The sequence below is a fragment of the Sceloporus occidentalis genome, unplaced genomic scaffold, assembly GCF_023333645.1.
Source record: "Sceloporus occidentalis isolate IW3139 unplaced genomic scaffold, rSceOcc1.0.p SCAF_31, whole genome shotgun sequence".
NCBI classification, from domain to species: Eukaryota; Metazoa; Chordata; class Lepidosauria; order Squamata; family Phrynosomatidae; genus Sceloporus; species Sceloporus occidentalis.
In genome coordinates, this window is record NW_028317011.1 from 4629400 (window position 1) to 4652177 (window position 22778).

A 22778-nucleotide genomic window follows, 5' to 3' on the forward strand; every position below is an offset into this window, starting at 1 on the left:
CTATCCTACAGATGCTATAATGACTTCAGCTGGAGTTTCATCTGTGCTTCTCACTGTAACTTGCATGGTGACTCCATCAGCCAAGGCAAGTCTAGATCTGACCAGAACATCATGACCACCTCTATAGACACCTAGACATTAAAGAAGGACGAGATCAGGTCACAGAGTTCAAACATCACTGATACCTCTGTCACAATAATAAATAAAATTAAAAAAAACCACAACCAGAAACGTTAAAAGTAGAACTAGCTCTCATGCATTATAAATATAAATAATATTAAGTATTGTTTTTAGAAATGAATATTTCCTTTTAGGAGCATTTTAATGCAATGTTGTATAACTTTCTTTCAGGATGTCCAAGATGAGAAGTAATCAAAAACGTAGGGGTGCACTGGTGGGACAAATATCAAAACATCTTAAAGGACTAAGCACACGGTTTCTGTTTGTTGCTCACCTGAGAGATATAGCACATGGGAGTTCTTGTTCTCAGGCACTTTATCAGACCTCTCACATGGCTGCATCCCCAAGAATTTAATGATGTTTGTAACAGCCTCTAAAAATCAAAACAGTCCATTTTTTGTTAGGTCAACTGCAAATAAGACACATGAGAAACACACACCTCAAGTTAAATCTATGCAACCAACTAAGAGCTGTATATATTATACACATGGATACATATAAAATCCTTGGTGTGGGAATTATCTGTTAACACTGGGAGTGAAGCGCACTATGACTGGACCTTGAGAGTCTGTCCCATGTGAAGTGTTATGTGTGGAAGGGTTGGGAAGAGGGGCTGCCATACAGTGTTGGGTGACACAGGCAAGGAGTTGAGCAAGAGAAGAGTAACGAGATTGAAGAGATGAGGAGGAAGAAAATATTAATGCAGATCCAGAGAAAAAAGTATTGTGTTTGCTTGTTAGTTATACAGATTAATCCACAACATTATGTTTAAATCAACATATTTACTAAAGTTTTCGCGATGCATCCGACGTCACATCCTGTTTTCTAAAACTACAGTATCCGCTCACCAAAATCTCACTGAAATGTCATACATGGATAAGTAATTAACTTTGAATTCTAAAATAAGGACATTGGCACAAATCATATAATGAACTCCAAGATGAAGATTGTCCATGGTTAAAGGCAGTATTATTGCTGTGACCCTTTTTTGGCTGCTGCTTGAGCATTATGTGCACAAATCACAGACAACCTTAGTAAAGACCGACCTACCTTCCAGTGTTTTTGTTGTGCTGAGGGCAAAGGTTTCCTCTTTCTCATAGACATCATCAATCTCTTCCCATGCGGCCTCAAAATTAGGCTTCAACACTTTCTGAATGTGATCTGCAAGAGTCACCTCCAAGTCTTCTAGCTGACAGAACACAAATACATCAATTCTCCAAAACTGGAGTCTAACATTCATGGCATGTAAGACTCAGTGGAAATGATATCCGTCTTCATCTCTATACCTCTAAACCTAAACCGTATTCTATCCATTTGGCTTCATATAGGCTAACCACATAAAATAATCAATTAACAATTTTTGCAATGTCAAATATGATAATCATTGGAGAATAACAAATTACTTTTGGTCCAGCAGCTGGCCAAAATAATGTACGACATAAAACCTAGGATTGTTAAAGTGGAAGGTTAAAAGCGACACATGTATTGGAGAGGGTACACATACTGCACTAGGGTCTATGCACTAAACAGTGAAATCTAGATAAGAAAAAGTGAAAGTAAACATTGGCTTCATAATGCTATGGCTGGAAAGCATCTTCTGCTACACAGGCCTTGTTGACCCAGCATAATATGGTTGGTGCAGCTAACATAAACACATTTACCAAATTTATTTTGTGACAAATTATACATACCACATATTCATCACTATAGCCTTCGTGGTCTGGTACACCAGTTTGCGGGTCACAGTCTTTGACCACAAACTTCATTGTACAGTTAAAAGTGCAAGACACTGATGGGAAAAAAAATAGATGGATTCACTTCATGCACATAACGTACATTGTATTAGTCTTTCAACACCAACATGCTTTCAGTCCTTGCTGACTTACATTACTCTAAATTAAACTAAACATACACCTCGATTTTCATAAACATCAGGGCGTACTGTATTATAAATGTATGAAACATAAGGTGCAAAGTCTGAATACATGTTTAAAGAATAAAATGTTTATATCTGCACCTGCGGTAGGGTCATCTTCAGGAAGTCTGACTAGGGTATAACAGATTCCAGGCTGATTGTAAGTTAGGCTCTGTGCGGGCACGTAGTGAATCACTTCGTAAGCTTCTGACGGCTCCATTTGCACAGTTACCTTCTCCAAGTGCTGGTCGTTCAGTGTGTTGGTGCAGTCAAACTGTCAAAACAAAACAAAAGACCATGCCTGAAATCACACACATCACGTACAGGAATATGTACCTATACATTTGTAACAATCTGACAAACAAAATAAAAAGATCAGATGATTTAAATGTGAGAAGGGCCATGCTTACCTGGAATACAATATGATCTGTAAATACATGTTTGATACAGCGCACAAAGTACTCTGTTTCTGCTTCTGTAAGTTGTATGGGTTCGGAGGATTTGAAAAGGGGACCCAAGTTCTTGAATTCAGGTATGGCAGACAGTTGTTCTGCGGAAGACAAGGGGAGCAACAATCATTATCAGACAGGAGAAAAAACATCACAAAGTAGAATACCAAATGCTATGAATGTTGTTTAGTAAATAAGCAACCAACTAGTGCTCTGCAGAGCTGTTCATGGACAGATACGGCAAACAAATGCATCACCCAACTTAAATGGCTTGCATATATTTTAACAACTTTTGTCTCATTAAAACCAAGAAGAGAAAGCAATATATACATATTTGTTTTGCCATGCTACCACCAATGGCACGTAAACCCATATCTTTACAGAGTAACTCTTCAATGGAGGACAAGATGGTGGGTGTGTTTAATTTTTGCCCAGTAAACTCACCTTGGTAGATGTCTTGACGGGCAGGCACCACTTTCTCAGGCTGCTTACTAGTCATGGGTGCCAGATCTAAAGAAGAAAAAACAAGAACACAATTACTCTGCATTATTATAAAAATATTATCATTTCTCCACTTGTTGCTCAAACTTGTTTAACATTAAACAAAAGCCATAAGGAACCTAGCACCATTTGTTGTCTGTGATGCTTGAATACTTGTTTGGTATGTAAAGTTTATTTGTATGATGCTTTTTGGGGAGCATTTTTTCAAGCAGCATAAAACAAACACATCAAAGTCTAAAAATATATCAATCTGTGCAGACATGGGAATGGTGAGTGAACACACATGCAGCAACTGCAAGTTTAGTGCTATAAGTACTGTATTTGGTTAGCTATTTGGTTTATACAATGCAACACAATGGTAAAATACAGGCAAGATCAACTTTCTGTGTAACTACAATACTTTCTATTTGAAATCGTTGTTTTACATAATAACATAAATGTAACAGTTCACTGTACCTGTTTTTTGTTCCATAAAAGGAACAGTGGCTAAGGGAACACTCTTAATGTCAAATGGTTTCTCTGAAGGTTCCAGAGTGTACTGGTGTAAGGCTTTCTCCATCCCAAGTATAGAAACCGTCAGGCCTGGAATAATAAAATAAAGAGATACGTAAGGGAGGATACATTTTGTTTATATGGATATCCCTGTATAATCTATCAGGGGTTAGAATGCTACTTTTAAGAAGTCTGTCATAGGCCATAGACTTTTTCCACTAATGTTATTTTAAGAAATTTGGGAGCACAAAAGTCCCAACTGATACTGTATACAGATACGCTAATATGTATAGCATGTAATACTCATTTCACTTTTGAACACATAAGTGACATAAAATCAGTCACAGCATTTTCCCATTTCATTACTAACCATTGAAAATGTAGGCAGCATTGAGCGCTAACTGTTTCTGCTTCAACACGTTAAAATAAAATGTTGCTCGGTCCCGCACCTCATCATCGCTGTCCATCATGCACCTACAGACAGAGAAATCCGACAAGTTCACAGCATTGCCAGTAGCACAAAACAAAATAGAGCATAGAGATACAAAATATTTGCACTCTATAGTCAAGTAAACCCGCAGGTGTTCCATCTCCCAAAAACCACCGCAAGCCATATGACAGAGACTTAGGTCTGTTTTCCGTCATTGCAGGAACATTAGGTGCCATTCCATCCACCAGGCATTGATCCCTTACCTATCATTTTCCTATATGGCTGTATGTAACTACTGTCTACATCTGTGATTTATTACCTCTGTAAAAGAACTAGGACGCTGGGCAGGAGACATTCATTCTGGGCACCAAACTTTGCCAGAGCACTCACTGCAGCTGTGAAGAGAAACAAACACACATATATCTATGTATTTATACACAATATCATATATCTACACATTTTTATACAAAAATAAGCAGCGGCAGTATCTGGAACCAACTCTTCTTAAGGAGAGTTGTGTCTGCTGTTACTGAACATTCCTGACCCAGTAACATTCAGGGATTTTGGTTTTTCGTTTGTAATCATCTAATGTGCAAACCTTGACAATTAAAGGTTATTCCATAATTTTGGTGCGGCCCCCTTATGTTAACTTTGGGAATACACAAAGAGCTCCAAGTGCTTATAAAAGTAAAGGCAGAAGAAAAGACACCAAGGTGCACGGTATGCCAGTTCATCCCATGCTTGCAACTACTGTATTTGCTCGATTATAAGACGACCCCCCAAAAGCTGAATATTAATTTATGAAAAAAAGAAAAAGCCTAAATATAAGATGACCCTATAGGAAAAAAGTTTTACCAGTAAATGTTCATTCATGTAAACTATGTGAACAATTTTTTTTTTAAATAAATAAACGCTATGATTGAGAAAAATATTTTGCTTTTATTTCCTTTTTTTTTTTTCTCAACCTGCCCCCCAGTTATGTACATCTGCCCCCTGGCTTGCCACTCTGTCCCAGAAATGCATTATACCCTCTAAATGCCACTGTGCCCCATGATATGGCCTTTTGACCCCCTATGTGCCACTCTGCCTCCAGAACTGCCTTATACCCCTATATGCCACTCTGGCATTTAGGGGGTTAAAAGGCATATTATGGGGCAGAGTGGCATATAGGGAGTTATAAGGCATTTCAGGAGGCAGAGTGGCGTATAGAGGGTTAAAAGGCATTTCTGGAGGCAAATTGGCATTAAGAGGGTTAAAAAGGCATTTCACAGAGTACTCTGCCTCCAGAAATGCATTTTGCCCCCCATTTAACACTCCCTCCCCCTCCCTCCTCCAAACTTACCGGAGCTTCTGAGTCCCCGGTGCGTAGTCACGGGGAACTCTGATCTCTGGCAGCCGGGGAAGGTCTGCGCGATGCACGCAGACAACCCCCGCTGCTAAACGCACCTCCTCTCGGCTGCAGCGGAAGTTGTCTACGGGAATCGCGTAGAGCTCTACACGCTGCCCGGACCAAGCACCGGGGACTCAGAAGTACCGGTAAGTGTGTGGGGGGGGGGGGGGGGGAGACAGGATGATCCAGGTCCCCTGCATCGCTGCGGGGGATCTGGATCTTAGTCTCATAGTCAGACCTAGTTGAGGTCTGATTATAAGACGATCCCGATTAGAAGACGAGGGGTATTTTTCAGAGCATTTGCTCTGGAAAAAAACTCGTCTTATAATCGAGCAAATACAGTATTATATTATATATATATATATATATATATATATATTGGTTTTTTTTGTTCTTACCTGCTCTGACAGCTTCATTCTCCAGAACTACCCTGTTGAAGATAAAGCGGATGTACTTTGATGGGCTGGGTGTCCTTGGGCCTTCCCTGCCCAACAAGTGAAGTATCTTGGTAGCCAGTACCGTGTGCTCACAGTCCTCAATGAATTCACACAGATGGGCTAATCCGGACTCCTTACTGTCTGGATTCTCCTCTATGATGCTGATAATGCAGTCAACAATTGCACGTTTATACTCAAATCCCCCCTGCAGACAGCACAGATTACACAGGGTTAAATATTTCCAAAGAGCGAGAAGCCTTCAAAGATAAAAGTTGAAGTCAATGCTCATAATTGATGACATCCTAGATTTCTTATATTTTGAAAATGCATTTCTGCACATTAATATAATTGGTCAGATTGTTACCTCCTCAGATTACTTCGTCACATTACCATCAATTCCCATTAGAAAGGATTGGATAAGAAACAGCCATACAGAATGACATGCAAGCACTTACATCATCCCTGAGCATGTTTGAAAGGAAGGTCATCATTACAGTATGTTTCCGTGGGTACTTCTGACATAAGGCACTGATAGCTTGCACAACAACCACCTAAAAACACAGGTCATACATTAAGACGAAGTTGCTATACTCAAATCACAAGAGTTCTCAAGTTATTCCAGTGCAGTATTGATAAAGAGTTAGTTTCAACGTTACGGCTGCTGAACCCAAGAAATCCTAGCTGAAAAGATATTACAAATAAAAAAAGGAGACAGTACCACGTAATTTTATGAATAAATACAGCTGCACCTTTAAGCATCACGGTACCGCTTACATGAAGTAATGCGTCTTCTTACAGACCAGCAAAGTGGGTATCAGCGTATTAACAGCACACAGCAAAGAACTTTCCACCTTTTTGGGTTACTACTAATAAAAAAATATATTTCTCAAAATATTAAATATACACAAGCCAGAGAATAGCCATGCAGGCTCTTACTTTGAACTCATCAGAGATTTCAGACACAAAGGTTGAAATCTGTTTCATGAGCCTGTCCACGCTGCCCTCACTTCCAGTTTTCAAAAGTGTGGTGATAGCCAGTGTGGCAATGCTACGGTTAGAGTCCGTGATTAGGTTCTCCAGGTCCAGGTTGCATGCAGTAACAGCAGACGGGTGCTTCATTGCCACCTAAAACAAAAAGCCCATTATTTGGATTATGATCATCAAGTTTATGGAATCTTAATACGTAATCTGGTGCCAGAAATTAATTATTTTCGTCATATGGGTGAAAGGTTATTTTTCCGTTAAAGACTTTTTATTATTTTAAAAATAATAAATAATAATAATACTCCCACAAGCAAACAGATAAACAATTGGCGTTTTCATACTTCTGCACTTTACTGTTAGTAAGAGGATACGAACCTTGTTAAGCGTCCTCACAGCAGCATACCTCAAAGCAGGTTTAGAAGAGCTACAGAAAAGCTGCAGGACTGAAAATAGGGAAGATATATTGTTATTAGTCAACGGTTTAAATGATATTTTAAACATGAAAATATTAATAGTTCAAAAAGCATCCCCTTGGGGGTAGACAGGGAGTATAACACAATGTATCAATAATAATGTTCTATGTGCCATCAACCTCACCTCTTATCCACAAATCCACTAAAATTATTAATTAATCTACCTTAGATAAGTATCTTTCCCCCCCCAATTTGAACAAGGTAAAGTACAAAGTACTTCCATAATGCATTGTGTTACTGCGGTCCCTGGGACACTAGAGCATCCCTAAGTTGTACACACAAGGCTGGGTACCCATTGTACAGCGCTATGGAAGTTGATGGAGCTATATAAAACAATAAATAACAACAACAACAACAACAATACCAGATACAGCAGGTGCCAACTCCCTCGCTGTGCAGTTAGGGAGATGGATGATGGCAGAGGCAGCTTCATAAACCACCATCTCATGTTTGTTTCTAAGGCAGCTCTCTATGAAATCAAACAAAGGACTGTTGTGTCTAAAGAAGAAGAAAAAAAACACACATAAGACTACAGACGTAGATTTCTATGCAAGCAAGGAAATCAAGCTAGGTAGAATTCTACCTTAAATATTATATAAATTACAACATTTATATAAAATGATGTTTATATATAAAACTATATAACATAACATTTATATTCTGCAAAGAAAATGTTCCAAAAACAAGCCTTCATATAATTTATTAGTTAATAAATGAGCTCACCCCTCTTCAGATTCCTCCAGAAGTCGGCTTGCGATACGTATTAACATACAGTAAGCAAAAGGAGATTTTAGTCCAGATTTGGTGAATTTGTTAAGCATCTTGGAAACACCAAGCCGATCGTTCTTTCGCAAGTAATATAGGAGTCCCAGTGCATGATACTGTGCAAAAAAGTGAAATCACTGACAACCCATTATGAAAGCAGAAAAGTGCATCATAGCCCTGGGCATATTTAGGCCCAATGGGCATCCTGTCCGAGAGAAGCAACGTTCACGCTATTTAGCTTATTCTTAATAGGATGCACTCGTAGTAGATTTTATTTAATGTTTAACAGAAATAATAACACTATTCCCAAAACATACCTGTACCATGATGTTGTCACTAGATGCAGCTTCCTGAGCCTCGTTGATCCAGCGTTTCACCACATCATGGCTTACTTTAATCATATGCTGGGGGGGGAAGAATGCTGTCATTTTCTGAGACTAATCTTACTAGCCATTCCAATGTCTACTATCTCAGAAAACATGGAATCTATGCATCTTCTCTCAGATGGAAATGTTAAAACAAGAAAACATATCCGACCCTGACCATACACGTTGGAACGTCTACTTACTAATGAAGACACCAGTGCGGAGCTGGATACACTGGGAACCTTGTCCACAATGGCTTGCTTCATATACCTCTCAATAGCTTGCAGCATAGTGGCCTGTAAGAAAAAGAACACAATCCATGAACTCTGCTCTGAAAAAATACTTAATAATAATGCACTAAATGAAAGAACTATATAATTAAAACTGTAATTATGTGCATCAAAGCTCAGCATTTTTTTCCTGCAAAAAACTGATCAACTGTTAAACAGCACCCAGATATTTGATGATCAAGGCCCCAGTGGCTGTTGCCATTTATTTTTCAACACCTTATATAAAAAAAAAAAAATCAGATTTTAGCTAGCCAAGATCAAGCTGGTATAGGAACATAGATGAACAGTGATATATTTAATAAACTGATACCCGGAGAACCCACATCACACACGAGGAGGTGGGCAATGAGAAACGCACTACTCAAGTGAGGAACTCCCATCATACTTTTATAAGCTTTAGAAGTTGTCCTATTGAACATATATGCAATATTTGTGGCAAAAAGACTAATAAATGGTAACTTTATTATTTATTTTATGCAAGTACTGAAACAATGATGCTATGTTATCTATAAAGTTTGTTCTCACTACTAAAAAGGCACTTGGAGATCGGAAAATGGCACAGAATGCGTCAAATGTGAAGGATCTGACTGCTTCACATGTACACCAGCATGTTAAATGAATTAACCCTGTTATATAACATTGTTCAACTGTGATACGCTTTTTACATTAATGACTTTTTATTTTAATCTGCTATATGAGTTTCTCTTTTTTTTTTCTTCTTTTTTTAAACATTTTAATATGGCGTGTTAAATGTCCCTGACACCCCGATAAAGAACCTAAAAGACGAAACTTCATTACATAATAGATTAAAATGTCACTAATGGTGGGAAAGTAAATGATGAATTCCTCTCCCTCTGGGAGTACTTTAATAAACTCTCTTACAAAATGAAAATAAAATAACAGCAGACAGAGAAGAGGCTATCCTGCAGCAACAGCTGCCCTCCTCCTAGATGATCCGACTGTTCTTGCTACTGATTGCCTGCTTGAAGCAGTCAGTCTGTGGCAGGAAAGTGCTTCCACTGAAATCAATGGCTGCATGTTGCACATTTGCGTACTGGGATCCCATCCACGCAGCATTCACCCGAGCCGGAGCCGACCGGAGTATATCACGTGGAGGCATTTAGCCGGGGTGGTAGTGGAAAAGAGCAAATGCATAAGGGGGGATTCTTCAGAACCCCCTCGTGCATTAACAAAACAGACTACATGAGAGGTTAAAAGGTACATGCAGTTAAAGTGCACATGATAGATGGAATGTTCCTTTAATGCAATATTGAGTGTTTTGCAAGGTATATCCACTTAAAATAAAAATAGTCGAAACAAATATCTTTTTTAAAAGTTAAATAATAAAGCCAACTTGACACCGAGCTTAATATCTCCAACCTTGGCAAATACTTACGTCAGTGATACTGCAGAGCGCTCGGATAGCTGGCCCTCTATAAACATCTTCTTTTCCAGTCATGTCCTTGGTCAGGCTGTTACAATTAAATTTGCCAAAAGGTTAATAAAATCACTTTCTTTGCGTAGGTTAATGGAAAACTGCATCAATTATATTTGTTTCCAGACATCAAACATGTACAGGCTTTTTTGATTTATTAACAAAGGATACGTTTCATAAATAGATTATAAGCAACCTCAAAAGTGCAGACTGCCTGGCCTCGTGCCCCAATCTCTGCCACGAGGCAGAAAAAAAGTATAAAGTGTCTAGGAAAAAAGTACAGGTACTTAAGTTTCTCAATTTCGCCTCAAGTTAAAACTGCTAAGTGTAGTTAAAAAAAATTACAGCAATGACACAGCTTCAAATAACTAGTATAGTAGTAAAAGTTATTTTTATTACAAAAAGAATACTCTCACGCTGCGATAAAGAGGATCCATTCCACACAAACATGTATATGTATATAACATTGTTCACTCTGCTGGTGTAAGACAACCATGACACACTAGGAATATTAAGTCCTGTTCTCTAGTGTCATGCAATGGGAAGAATATAAAGAGTGCCTTTGTTTTAAGTTTTTTTCCTTCCATGAAATATGTATTAAGAATTTGGGTTCCCAAACGTACTTCTAATTTCCAACAGACCGCGCATAGTATCTATTCAATTGTTTAGATGACGGATCATTTTATAGCGTAATGTGAACCGCGTCACATAATATGAGATCATTTTTCTGAGAACCCCGACACCCAAAACAGAAGTGTCAGTGTTTATACTGATCAAGTTAATATTAATGTCTGTATGCAAGTGCTTATTTATAATATATATTTATTATACACACACACACACACACACGTATTATCTATACACATACATACAAATACACAGGCCAGTTGAATGACTACTATAAAATAAAAAAAAATATAAAAAATCAGCTTCATGAAGTGAGTTACCTGCTAGTGACAATAATGACGTCCTCTGAGATATTGGCCATTTCTTTAATAGTAAGGTAACACATCCGCCGCAAGATTTGCTGAAATTAAAAAACAAGTGTGACGCAACAAAATAACAAGAATTAACCAGAACACTTTTTGTCTAAATTGTAAATTGAATTGCTGGTATTATTCCTGCAAAGGGGGGGCATTCTTGTGTATAGAGATTATTATAATGGGGGCTTTAATTTAGGTCTGAATGTGTGCATGGACAACATTACATCACGTCTCAGTGAGGCCAAAAAATTACATTTTATATAACTGGGTTCTTGATACATTAGAAGAATGTTTCTAACTCCAGCCTTTTGTTGAAGTGAAAAGTAACTTACATCGTTTGACTGAAATAATCGGGTCATTGCAAAAAATGCTTCAGTAGCTTCCATTGTTCCAAAGTGCTCACCCTAAGCAGAGAAAAAAAAACTTTTAGACAAGAATAAACTGAGTAATTAAAACAAAGCAACGCTAAAATATTTCCATTCATTGCTGTGTGTTTAAACACAATGGGATTCATTATGATTCTATTTGAACAATTTGAAAAGGAAACACTGTTCTTGTTTTAATCAATCAGATGTATGGAACTAACCCCTTGTAGTTACTCTCGAGTCCTGTTTATCGGTGAAAAGAGCAAAGGCTGTTTTCTTCCAGAATGTCAAATTATGTTGACTAATGTTAACCCAATTTACACCATTCTTTTCTTGGAGGCAACAGAAATGTCCATCATAAGCCTAGATACCCTACTACATATATACATACATACATACATATTTTAAATAATTCTGGTAATATTTCCTTTAGGTGAGGGGTGTGCAACCTGCGGCCCTCCAGCTGCAGCAGGACTACATCTCCCATACTCCTCAGCCAGCCCCTTCGTTGAAAGAGCATTATGCGAGATGTAGTCCTGAAGCAGCTGGAGGGCTGCAGGTTGGACACCCCTGCTTGTATAATTCTTTGTTCAATGTTTCCTATGACAACTAATACTCACTACTCATAAGCATCTGATAATAAATAGCTATAGGATTAAAGCTACGCATGGCTGCATCCTCATATCAAGTATGTTACCTGGTTCAACAAGTACAAAATCTTGGTTAGGATATGGAGGCATCTTCTTGGATTGATAGGAGTTTCGTTGAATAATCGAGCCTGCAAAAAAATAAGCAAAGGGCTCATTTAATCAAACATTTAGCATATTTATTTATAAAGTGTATTTCTATCTGTGTAATCTCTTATATTTCCAGTTTAGGCTAACGAATGCGTAGGCAGCCATCAGTTCTAAAAATACATATCATGAGATGAAACATAAGTGCAAGGATCTCCAACCACACAAGGTAAATTAGTTGCAGCTTTGTATGCTTCATGCTGTTGCCAGAGAAACACATGTTATGTGACTAAACAAGGTTATGTATGGGGGGAAAAAGGCGATCGTAGGGAGTAGAGATTTAAAATTTCCAGAAATTTCGAAGCCATGTAAAAAAAAAAAAAAAAAAAAAGTTTTTTCAGAAAAATTGAAAGAAAAATGCAGAGTGGAGTAGTTTTAGAAATGTAAAATTATTTTGTTACACTGGGAACATGAAAGTATCATGATTGAAATAAAAGTACAGCTTATTCAGTAAATAATAAACTAAATTTGCTTTCCAACACTTTATTCATTGTTGCAAATGGAACAACAATGTCTGTATATGGTCTTCATGTAATATCGTTTGAATGTCATGTCATAAACATATTATTTATCATTGTAAAAAGATATTCCACACTGCATATTGTTTAAATTTTTCAGGAAAAAACTAAAATGACTGGGGAAAAAACAGAAAATCCCAATTTTTGCATTGTCCTTCCAGGCCTTTCTATCTCTGGAAGGAACTGAAAGGTGTAACAAGCGCAAGAAAACATCACCAGTGACAGGCCTTACCTCTTGCAGGACAGCACTCTTCTCCAGATGTTGGTAAGGATTGGTCCCGCTTCCTGGTGGACGTTAAAGACAATAAGGGTGCATTAGGCTTATATCCCAATCAATGCAAATTAAAACATTGTTTGGTTTTTTTTAGCAATTGTTTGATGCCAACACACACACACACACACAATGTCATTTAGAGAGACATTATTTCTTGGCTACAAATAGCAGAATTAAACCATAATAGTGATCAGCTTAAGCCTAATTTAAAGAGTTCTTATAAATCACTGTATTACCAACCAATCACTAACTTTAAACGTTTGGATGATCTGTCATCATATGCATATATAAGACAAATACATTAGGTTAGGGATTTAAACAGTAAATTTGTTTAAGGACTATATATATACTAATATAAGTATTTATACCATATAAACTTAATGAAGAACAGAGATATCATGTTTTAGATTTATAGCCCGTATACGAAAAGGTATGCAGTAATCTGTGTCTATCTTGTTGTGACAGTCGGCTCCTTGAACATCTTGGCCGTAAGCGGCTTCCTGTGTCAGGAAAGATCGCGGCTTTGCGGCCTACCCTAATGCCAGCCCCATATTAAGCGCCATTATGAATTAAACGGTAAAAGAGACGTAACGTTACCGGACTCCTCATCCTTCTTATCAAATTTCTTGATCATTTCCAGGCGTTACAGTTAATTCTTCCGGTACCGGAGCGCAACGTAAAGACAGTACACGCCACACCGGACCTACGCCTGCCACTCAAGCAAAAACCCCGCCTCGGGTACATTGGGCTACGCCCCACATGCTGTGTGAGGCTCTACTGTTCTGTCAGTCAAATTACTTAACCCCGCCTTGCTTGTAAAACGCGCCCACAAGATGAATAGTTTCGTTTGCAAGGAGTATGAGTGGCGCGGTGCTCTTGCGCAATAAACATTCTATAGGATACAATCTATACAAAAATATACAATTCTGTAAAGTGACCTCATTATAACGTTTCACTGTACCCAGTATCAAAAATATGTAAAAAAAAAAAAAAAGTATGTTTGTTCCATGTACCTGTCTGTGCCTGAGGTCTTGGGAGCTTACAATCTATTAGGATGTCAAATAAGGATAAGACAGAATGATGTAAACACACATTGTGGCTTTTGTGACTACATGACTCCATTGTGGGTAGTTTAACTAAGGACAATCCTGGTCCAACCTTTAATAATTGGTATTTTGAAAACAGCAATCATATTTCCCAAATTTTGAACTCGATGAATGCGGACCTTGATACTGTTGTCTACTGGAATAGTTTATCTAACTGTTGGCCAACTCTTTGTGCAACAAAGTCGTTTGGTGCTGTTGATGCTCAGTTACTGAAGATTTCTGTCCTTATGGTGAAAAGTACTTCCTACAATTAAGGTTGCTAAAAACAAGTATTTTAACCTCCGAATATGAAATTCCTTACGGAAATCCTTTATTTTATTGTATTAAAGCCTGACCTTCTAATTTCAGACTATAGCTTTTTGTCCTAGCTTTAAAAATTTCCACATTTCAATGTTTCTATCATATCACATCTCTTACCTTACCTCCAGCCTAAAACTAAATCTCCGTTTGACTTTCCTGATACTCGGGCTTCATTCACGGCATGACTATTTCTTAAACGTTTCCTTCCAACTGTCTCTACATGCTACCATAACAAATGACAAATCAAAAAAGTATAAGTATGCAGCCAGTACTGTAGCATTGCATGAAAAAGGGTCATGCTATATACATTTATTTATATCTAATACAAATAAACTCAACCAGGATACAAGGCACAGCCATGTAAAACATTCTTTATAGCAAATAAAGTTGGTTGGCCCCCAAAAAGTTTACAACATCCTACGGAAACATCTATATGCTTGATAATAATGTTCTTAGGAAGACAAATCCCAATAATATGCTTTTGAAGGTACTGTAATAGCAATAAAAATGGAGTAAATTGACTTGGGTGATGTGAAGGTATGCAGTCACTCTTGCGAAGTATGGGAAATGCAAGTATGAGTTGAGCTGTACAGGAAGAGGCAAAGATAGCAACGTAAGGTCATAGGTTTTCTTTGCAGATCTCTGGTCAGTATGTCGATTTTCTGCAGAAAGTTCAAAGAACGGCTGCTAAAATGGTGCACAATATACAGGATATGAATACAGAAGACGGGTAGTTCTGGGTAGCCTACTCTGGAAAAGTTCCCAACTATGTAGAACAGTCTTGGAGCTGGAAAAGGATATCAGGATACAAGGAGCAAGGATCGAGTTCAGGACACAACTTGGCAATGTCTAAATGTTCTACCTGCCTTAGAGGTAGATACGATGCCTGACAGTATACATATTGTATGCAGGGGGTCAAAATCACATAGAACAGGCCAAAGAGTTAGCGACCCAATGGTCAACAAACAATGCCAATTCAGTGGCCCAGTGTTGCCATGAGGCCCATCACTTTATAGTTACCCTTCAGGGTGTCTGACAAATTACCGTTCTATTTAACAACTTGGCTCATGGAGAAAAGTCACCATTGTTTGTATCTTACACTGTCCCGGGAGCTTCCAAGCACATTTTGGCAGTATGTGGTATTTGCCTGTAAACTAGTCACTGTGCTTTATCACAGCAGATATGACAAGTGATATTGCAGCTGTCAAAATTACTCAGCACCCTTTTGAGAAGTTAATGGGCATTCATAAAACAAAACAGGTGTTTACACAATTAAACACCGATGTTTTCCCTGCAGCTTGGTTCCCTCATTAAAATGCAAACCCTCTACGTAGGCCTGCGTTAAAGTTTAATTCACAAATCTGTCACCTCTGACAATGGGAGCAGAGCGGGCCATGGGGTTATTTTCGTCAGACAGGTGGTTTGGATAATTAAAATGTCATCCGTGGTGGTATGTCAAACTATTTAGGGAAGTTTCATTGTCATACATTTAATATGCTCTAAATCAATTAATTGGAGATTTTTATTGTTATTACAAACTTGATTTCCTTTCCGGAAATTCTTATGATTCTTTTTTTTTTTTTACTTCTTTACCTGACATAAAGTAAGGCTTCAGGAGTACGTCAGTTACACAAAACACAAAAAGTTTATTGGATGTTTCAACGATTTCTTTCAGAGAGAAGAATACCCAGGCTATGTCTGGCTATTATCCAAGTTCTGGGGTGTGTACACCTATAATTTGGTATGTATTTTGTATTTGGCAATAATCAGATAGGGAAACACCCCCGAATCTTAGATCTTTTCACTAAATCATGAGTTGTTGCAAGAAATATATTAACTTTGATCTTTGCCCCAGGGCACTGCCCCCTCTGTTGGTGCCACCTCTTAAAAGGCATGCAGAGCAAGGTACTGCATAATATGGATGCTGCACCGGCTTGGCACAGTCCTCTATCGTGTAAAACTAACCCGGTTGGGGAGATCAGAGATATCACTTGTAACCAGCCCATTGAGGAGCAGCACACTGGGGGGCTTGATCATCCAGTAGAGCAATCTGCCCCCAGTTTCACGGCAGATGTATGCCCCTGCCTGGATTAGGATATGTACTCCCATCATGTTCCTCATGTTACCTGTTATAGGCTACTAATATAAGTACAGAAAAAAAGGCCTACTGAGGTTTAGAAGGAAATGGGCACCTAGTCTAGTACTGGCAGATGTACCACTGATGTATTGTACTCAATACTTGGGATGCTCTTGCCTCTAAATCACTCATAATCTCATAAATCATAATAATCTTTCATCAATTTAATTGATTCCACAAGAGTGATCTTAAGAATGCAATCTATAAGAATATAGCACTACCTTGGTTTATTTATTCCACTATTGTACATTATATTCAGACCTTTCTTTAATCCACTCATCTATTAAAATAAATATTCATGCACCAATAATAGGAATTTTCATGTTTTTGTGTCTTCCAGGCTGACAGTTGACATTTTAGTCTAACAGACCTTAATCATATAGTTATTTTAATATTCAAATTCTTTTGGGCTATAGTTGCTGTCTCTATTTAAAAGCAGCAAATTCTATTTGTTACACAGTTGTAGCTCATGATTATTATTATTTATTGTTTTATATAGCACCATCATTTTCCGTAGCACTGTATTTGGCAGATGGTGATGTCAGCTTATATAAATAATGAATCACAAAACTGTATTTTTCTTGCTAATTTATGGAATTGTTACAATTAATTTTGCAAAGACATACAAGACTTAGAGATCTATACATAGAAAATGAACTCTCTGCTTGGATAAACATTGCCCAGACTTTTCAGTGTAAATAACAAAATATTTAGGAAGATCAAACAAGGCACAACTAACAATACTCTTAAATTGTTGATGTATAGCCCAGGATATATTTCCATAATGTCTTAGTGTAATATGTCCAGAAGACTTTAATACTCCACATTAGGGCACCCTGCAATGAAAATTCTAATTACATTCCTATATAGAATGTGCAATATTAACCTTAAGCTTTACCAGGGTCACTGCTTCATTGTGACAAAGCAGGATAGCTGTAGTAATTAATTAGTGTAAAGGGAACTCAATAAGAACTTTCATTTGATTGGTGTTAAAAGTTGTTGGGTCAAAAAGGAGTTCAATAATTGCTTTCCTCCTTATTCCGATGTGTAATGATTTGTGCACACCATCCCCAATAAGCCATATTCTTAAAATCTCATCTTTTTATTAATGATATTTTTCTTAGGCAATTAGATCAGCTACAAAGGAATTCAGAATGTTAGCGTTGGCTATGCCGTACTAAGTGAAGAGGAGCTTCCATATAAGGGAAAATGCTGTAACCCACAGCTCCCATTTCACAGTATTTTTTCAACTCTTTATTTTCCAAATATATAAATGTATACAAAAGAAAACAAAACATACATACAAGTAAAAAAGACGAACAAGTTCTATACCACATTCGTACTGTTCCCTCCATTTATGCATCTTGATTTTAAATCTTTCAATGCCAGAGGAGGCATTATACACCCTTCTGGGGTGGGATTTTGTTTTTAGAAACAAATAAAATATATAGTGTTGGTAATTTGTGATTAGCAATAGTGTGAAGTGTGGTGCAGTGTGCACCCCTGTCTAAAGGGTGTGATAACACATTGACTTAGTAAGGACTTGATTTGTTCTGTACATTGGCAGAGAAAGTTTTTATCTTCACATTTGGTTTGGGGGTTTTGGGAGGGTCAGAATTCAATGCAAAGGTGGCAAGGGTGATATTATGGTTACACAGTGGTTGTTCAATACCATTGTGATGGGTAAGATTATAATATAGTGAAGTCAAGTGTTTACATAGCACATTAAATTAGGGAGAAGATGTTGGTGGAACGTGGGGCCTAGAGCAATGTTTGTTGTATGTAGGAAGTGGCCTATTCTGTGAGATTGAATGGGGTTTGAATGAGACTGGGTTTTGTGTGGTATATTTTAATTTATATATTTTTAAAGACTGCTTATACTGTGAATGTTGAGAATAAAAAAAAATGAAAAATGATCAATACATTGTATTAGAAAAATTGCCTTTGAGTGTGTCTATGGTGCCTCCTGCTTATGAAATCACCTGGTGGCTTGATATGTAAATTACACATTTCCCATTGATTGAAAAACCCAAAAAACGTATATATATATGATGCGGTGAGGATGGTGAGATGCTTACTCTGGGTCCCATTAATATTGAAAACGGCCCTGAGTGCATTCTGAAAACTATTTATTACAATTTGTGCCATCTTAACCCATCTTAACTAGTGGAAGTGGAAGTTGCCAACCACCTCTCCCCTGCTTTGAGAAAGTAGAAGCTGATTCGGAGACTACAGGAAACAGGGCTCCACTTAGAGACTCTAGGTGAAACCTGGGGAGTTCCCAGGTATGCATACTGTAACATACTAGCGCAACCTCTTTTTTTCCAGTATGTGTTAGTATGTCCTAAAGGTGGGAAGGTGTTTTTCCTCCTACTCTGACAGGCATGCTAAGGTTTATTAGGTAATTAATGAGCTTGGTGGAACAAAACCTTTACTATTTATTTAATGTTACATTCTTCAGATTTTGAGTCTCCATTTTAAAAATATTTGCTTTCATCAAAGAAATTTCCAGGGTTTTTCAAGATTGTGTTTAAATTCTATTACAACCCTTGCAGGACGTGGTAACATGCTTCCTATATTCTGTATTCATTGTTTGAGAACTGAGTATTTGCATCCTCATCATTCCTCTATTGTTTTGACTATTTGAGGATGGAGCATATCTTTATAAAAAGCAATGTTGGATAGATGTCAGTTCTCTCATACACTATACCAGACAAGTAACAGGTCATTTATGTATTGATAATGAAGTTTTATGGAAAGCAGCCTTTAAACAAATGAGTGTGAATATTTAAATGTCGCCCAGGTCAGGTTGCCTAATTTTCATTCTTGTTTTACAAAACACACTTTTCCCTTATCCTAAATTTTCCAGTGTTTGTATGACTATTAGTACACTTGTGCAAATGGACCCAAAACAATACAGACAAAGCTTTCGTTTAGTTTTTAGTTCAGTTGCTTTCAGATAACTATTTTCATTTCCTGCCCTTTCAGTTTGGATGACATTTGGATGGCTTCTTTGATTCAGAAACTAAATTTGTTGTAACTCTCATTCACTGTCTTACATTCCCACTCTCTAATGCTCTTGCTCACACTCTCTAAATATCTCCCTACCTTCTTTGTTAACCACTTCCGTGTCTCCGATTCTATTTCTCCAATTGTGGAAGAGGGTGTGTGCTGTGGCTCTGCCCTATTGCAGAAGTACTCCACAGGCCAGAATAATGCAGATGGATCAGTGGAGAGAGAGAAATGTGTAAACGCTTCTCTGTCTCCGCGGATCTGCCTACATTACTCTGGCCTGTAGGAGTAGTTCCACGACAAGCCGGAGCATCAGCATACAACATGGGTACAGCTGCTCCTCATTCCTCCAATCAGGGAAGAGGGTATGCTTTGAGTCTCCTCTCTCGTGGTGGAACTACTACACCAGGCCAGAATAATGCTGCGGAGAGCTGGGACAAGCGGACCACCAGAGAAGAACAAAAAGAGGAGTAAGGTCACATTGACAGAGCGTGTGAGAAAGAGAGTGAGAGCTTGTGAGATTGAGTGAGTGTGTATGAGAGAGCGAGTGAGAGTGAAAAAACCCAACAAAATGCAAATGAAAATTTGTAGCCATCTGCTTAGTTTTTATTTAATTCATTGGGGCCCCTCGCCGTTTTGGTCTGTGTGTCTCTGTAATGGTGGAAAATGGGAAATAACATTGTGGCAGAAATTTGATAAAATATGTTAGCTGTGTCCAAATCTGCAACAGTGCTCAACTCTTCTGGGGTAAAATCCCTTCCTTTTAAATTATATGTCTTCAAAATAGCTACACTGAGATGGAAAAAAATAAAGAGTACGTTTAAGAATCTTGTTATATGGGTGTGATATTTTTACAATTTCCTCTTCAAATCTATTAAAAGTGCCAAGACTAAATAATGTAATCAATTGATCTTGGAAATAAAAAAAGGCATCTGATATTCTAGCACAAGTATTTGTCATAGACCAATTCAATTTCCAGCTATAAGGTTTCCCTTGTTCATATATGACTCTCACTGTAAACCCACCATATTATCTGCACTACAGACAATCAATGTATTGTCTAAACAGACAGAGTAATGCATGTGCTCACTCTTCCAGCTGTTTAGTTTCCTGATAGTAATATGTGTCATTAAAGGCTGCAGGTATTGTACCACCACGGTATTTAATATGGGGCATGGGTTGTATCGGAAATCTTGTGCCTTAGGGTGCTGGGGTGGTATCTGGTTGACTGATAATGGGACATGTTCAGGGATAGAATCCATGCAAAATTAGTTACTCAAAAACATATCCTCTCCTAAATGTTGAAAGACCAACCACGCAAAAAAGTGCAGGATTTCTGAAATTACTTATTTTAATTAAAAATGGAAACATCACAGTGAGAGATGCTAACATTTTTTTTAATAATTTCTTTTTTTTTTCTTGCATTAAAATCTTCCTGCAAAGGAAGAAAAATTTACAAACATAAAGTAAATTAAATGTATAAATCAGAAAGATCAAAACCCATCAGGACTGGATAAAGCCAAAACACAAAGATTTTAAAAAGGGCAAATGAAAGCAATAAATCTGAAAAAAAGATTAAAGTTGGGATGAAACTTCACCCCTTGGGAATAGACATATGGGAATTAAATGCAGCTTTGAAGGACTCAGAATATAGCAATATATTGTACAAAGAAATGTTCCAAGATGCGGCCATGTGTGGGAATAGAAGAGTCTGATACGACACTAGTCCTGTGCCACCTTGTTTACCCTTCCTTGTGGCCCACACAGGGCCTGGCCAGTCTTACTTCCTCCTACCAATCTGGGCCATGAGCTGTGCATTGGCTGCAGCTTTTGCTCGCATATTCTTAGCTTTAGCAATGTCGAACAGAATATTCATGAGGTTTGTGGGCACATCCAACGAAAGGGTGAATTTGGTCCGACGGTCACTTTTTGCCTTGTTTTGATAGACTTTTCCCTTTACTTGTGCTTGTGAAAGGTATCTGTAACGTGCAGCAGGAAATGTCCTTTTTTCTTTCTCATCTTCTTCGTCTTCTTCTTCCTCTTGGGATAAAAGGTCGTCTCTTGGTTCAAATTCATAGCCTCTCTTTATAAGCACAGAGTTGCCCTCTAAACTTCTCCTCTTGGCCTCCTCAAGGGCTTCCTTCAGGCAGCTGAAAATGGACTCTGCTTCATATAACTTGTATTGAATGCTAAACCGGGCCATACAGAGTATGAGCAGTAGCAGGAGAAGCCTGGATTGAGGCATCCTTCCGCCCTGCACCTAAAAGAATACAAAAGAAACACAATGAGAACCTGACTTCACTTGATGCCACATCAAGCTGCATGTTGGCTGTCGAGCCTTGAAGATGCACATTAAATACAATAAAATGCTTTCCGTCTTTAACCTATAAATCATTCCTCATGAAGAATTATTTATTTTTGTGTCATGTGACCATAAACTAAATTAGAGGACCATTCCTCCTGTTTTCAGGACAGAAGTTAATTTATGGTGATAAAATGTTTTGTTACATTCAGTGTCTTTGAGTATCCAACAGAATTTTAACACTCAATTTAACAAAGCCTATGCAAATGAAATGCAGTTTTACAAATGTGGTTTAACCTGAACCAACAATTCACTGGAACAGGCAAGCAAAGTTGATTTGTGAAGTGAAATCCAATGAAAGAGGTATAAAATGTTCTACCTCGACAGCAATGATGAGTATATAAAAGTAAAACCGTCCTCTAGATGAATTCTTTTTTACATTCAGTGCTTTTTTTCAAGCTCATCTTGGCTTGCAGCTGATCAGCTGGCAGTGAGAACACTTTTGTGTCAGTGAACGTAATATGAAGTTATCAAGTATTTGCTAAAGTTAGGCTGGCTCGAACTCCCTTGGTCTTGGTAATTGACGTCACCAGTTTGTAATTCAAACTTATTATTTCATCTCCCTCGAGTCGGATAATAAGGCAACTTGAGGATATATTCAACCAAGCAATTATTTAGCTTTAACATGTCACATGCCAATGGCTCAACTAAACTCAGGACTCCTTCAGCAACAGCTGATTTTTAGAAGTTACACGCAAGATGGTTATGTTGATGCCTAATTACATAGTTTAGACTAATGCATTTCCTTATCAACTCGGGGGGGGGGGAGTTGGACTTGAAGGATAGAACCAATGTTTCTAACTTACAGCCATCGAGTTTCC

General features: G+C 37.9%; 2 protein-coding genes across 3 annotated transcripts; both read right to left on the reverse strand.

Moving 5' to 3' along the window:
• On the reverse strand, positions 1-13674 carry LOC149298758 (coatomer subunit gamma-2). 2 transcript variants are annotated; one of them, XM_089487123.1, is made up of 25 exons: positions 13638-13674; positions 12999-13051; positions 12152-12232; positions 11422-11493; positions 11054-11133; positions 10068-10143; positions 8585-8677; positions 8334-8420; positions 7975-8132; positions 7616-7749; positions 7154-7221; positions 6731-6919; positions 6250-6345; positions 5756-5999; positions 4287-4362; positions 3908-4011; positions 3502-3627; positions 3426-3448; positions 2989-3028; positions 2506-2645; positions 2198-2369; positions 1872-1969; positions 1231-1369; positions 455-553; positions 1-131 (listed from the first exon to the last, which is right to left on the reverse strand). In XM_089487123.1, the coding sequence occupies exons 1-25, from the start codon at positions 13672-13674 to the stop codon at positions 1-3; spliced, it is 2616 nt and encodes an 871-aa protein (XP_089343249.1). The 2 variants fall into 2 exon arrangements, with proteins under 2 accessions (XP_089343249.1, XP_089343248.1); XM_089487122.1 differs by lacking the exon at positions 3426-3448 and having other exon boundaries at positions 2989-3054.
• A 7701-nt stretch (positions 13675-21375) lies between these two features.
• On the reverse strand, positions 21376-21840 carry LOC149298759 (urocortin-3-like). The gene has a single exon (XM_089487262.1). The coding sequence runs from the start codon at positions 21838-21840 to the stop codon at positions 21376-21378; it is 465 nt and encodes a 154-aa protein (XP_089343388.1).
• Between the last annotated feature and the right edge of the window lie 938 nt (positions 21841-22778).

Excerpts from the sequence above, each read along its gene's own strand:
- LOC149298758 (XM_089487122.1), bottom strand. The coding sequence starts at position 13,674 with ATGATCAAGAAATTTGATAAGAAGGATGAGGAGTCCG. Across the intron at positions 11,494-12,151 it reads TTTTGTACTTGTTGAACCAG|GGTGAGCACTTTGGAACAAT; the intron begins GTAACATACTTG and ends TTCTCTGCTTAG. Across the intron at positions 10,144-11,053 it reads GTCATTATTGTCACTAGCAG|CCTGACCAAGGACATGACTG; the intron begins GTAACTCACTTC and ends TAATTGTAACAG.
- LOC149298759 (XM_089487262.1), bottom strand. The coding sequence starts at position 21,840 with ATGCCTCAATCCAGGCTTCTCCTGCTACTGCTCATACTCTGTATGGCC.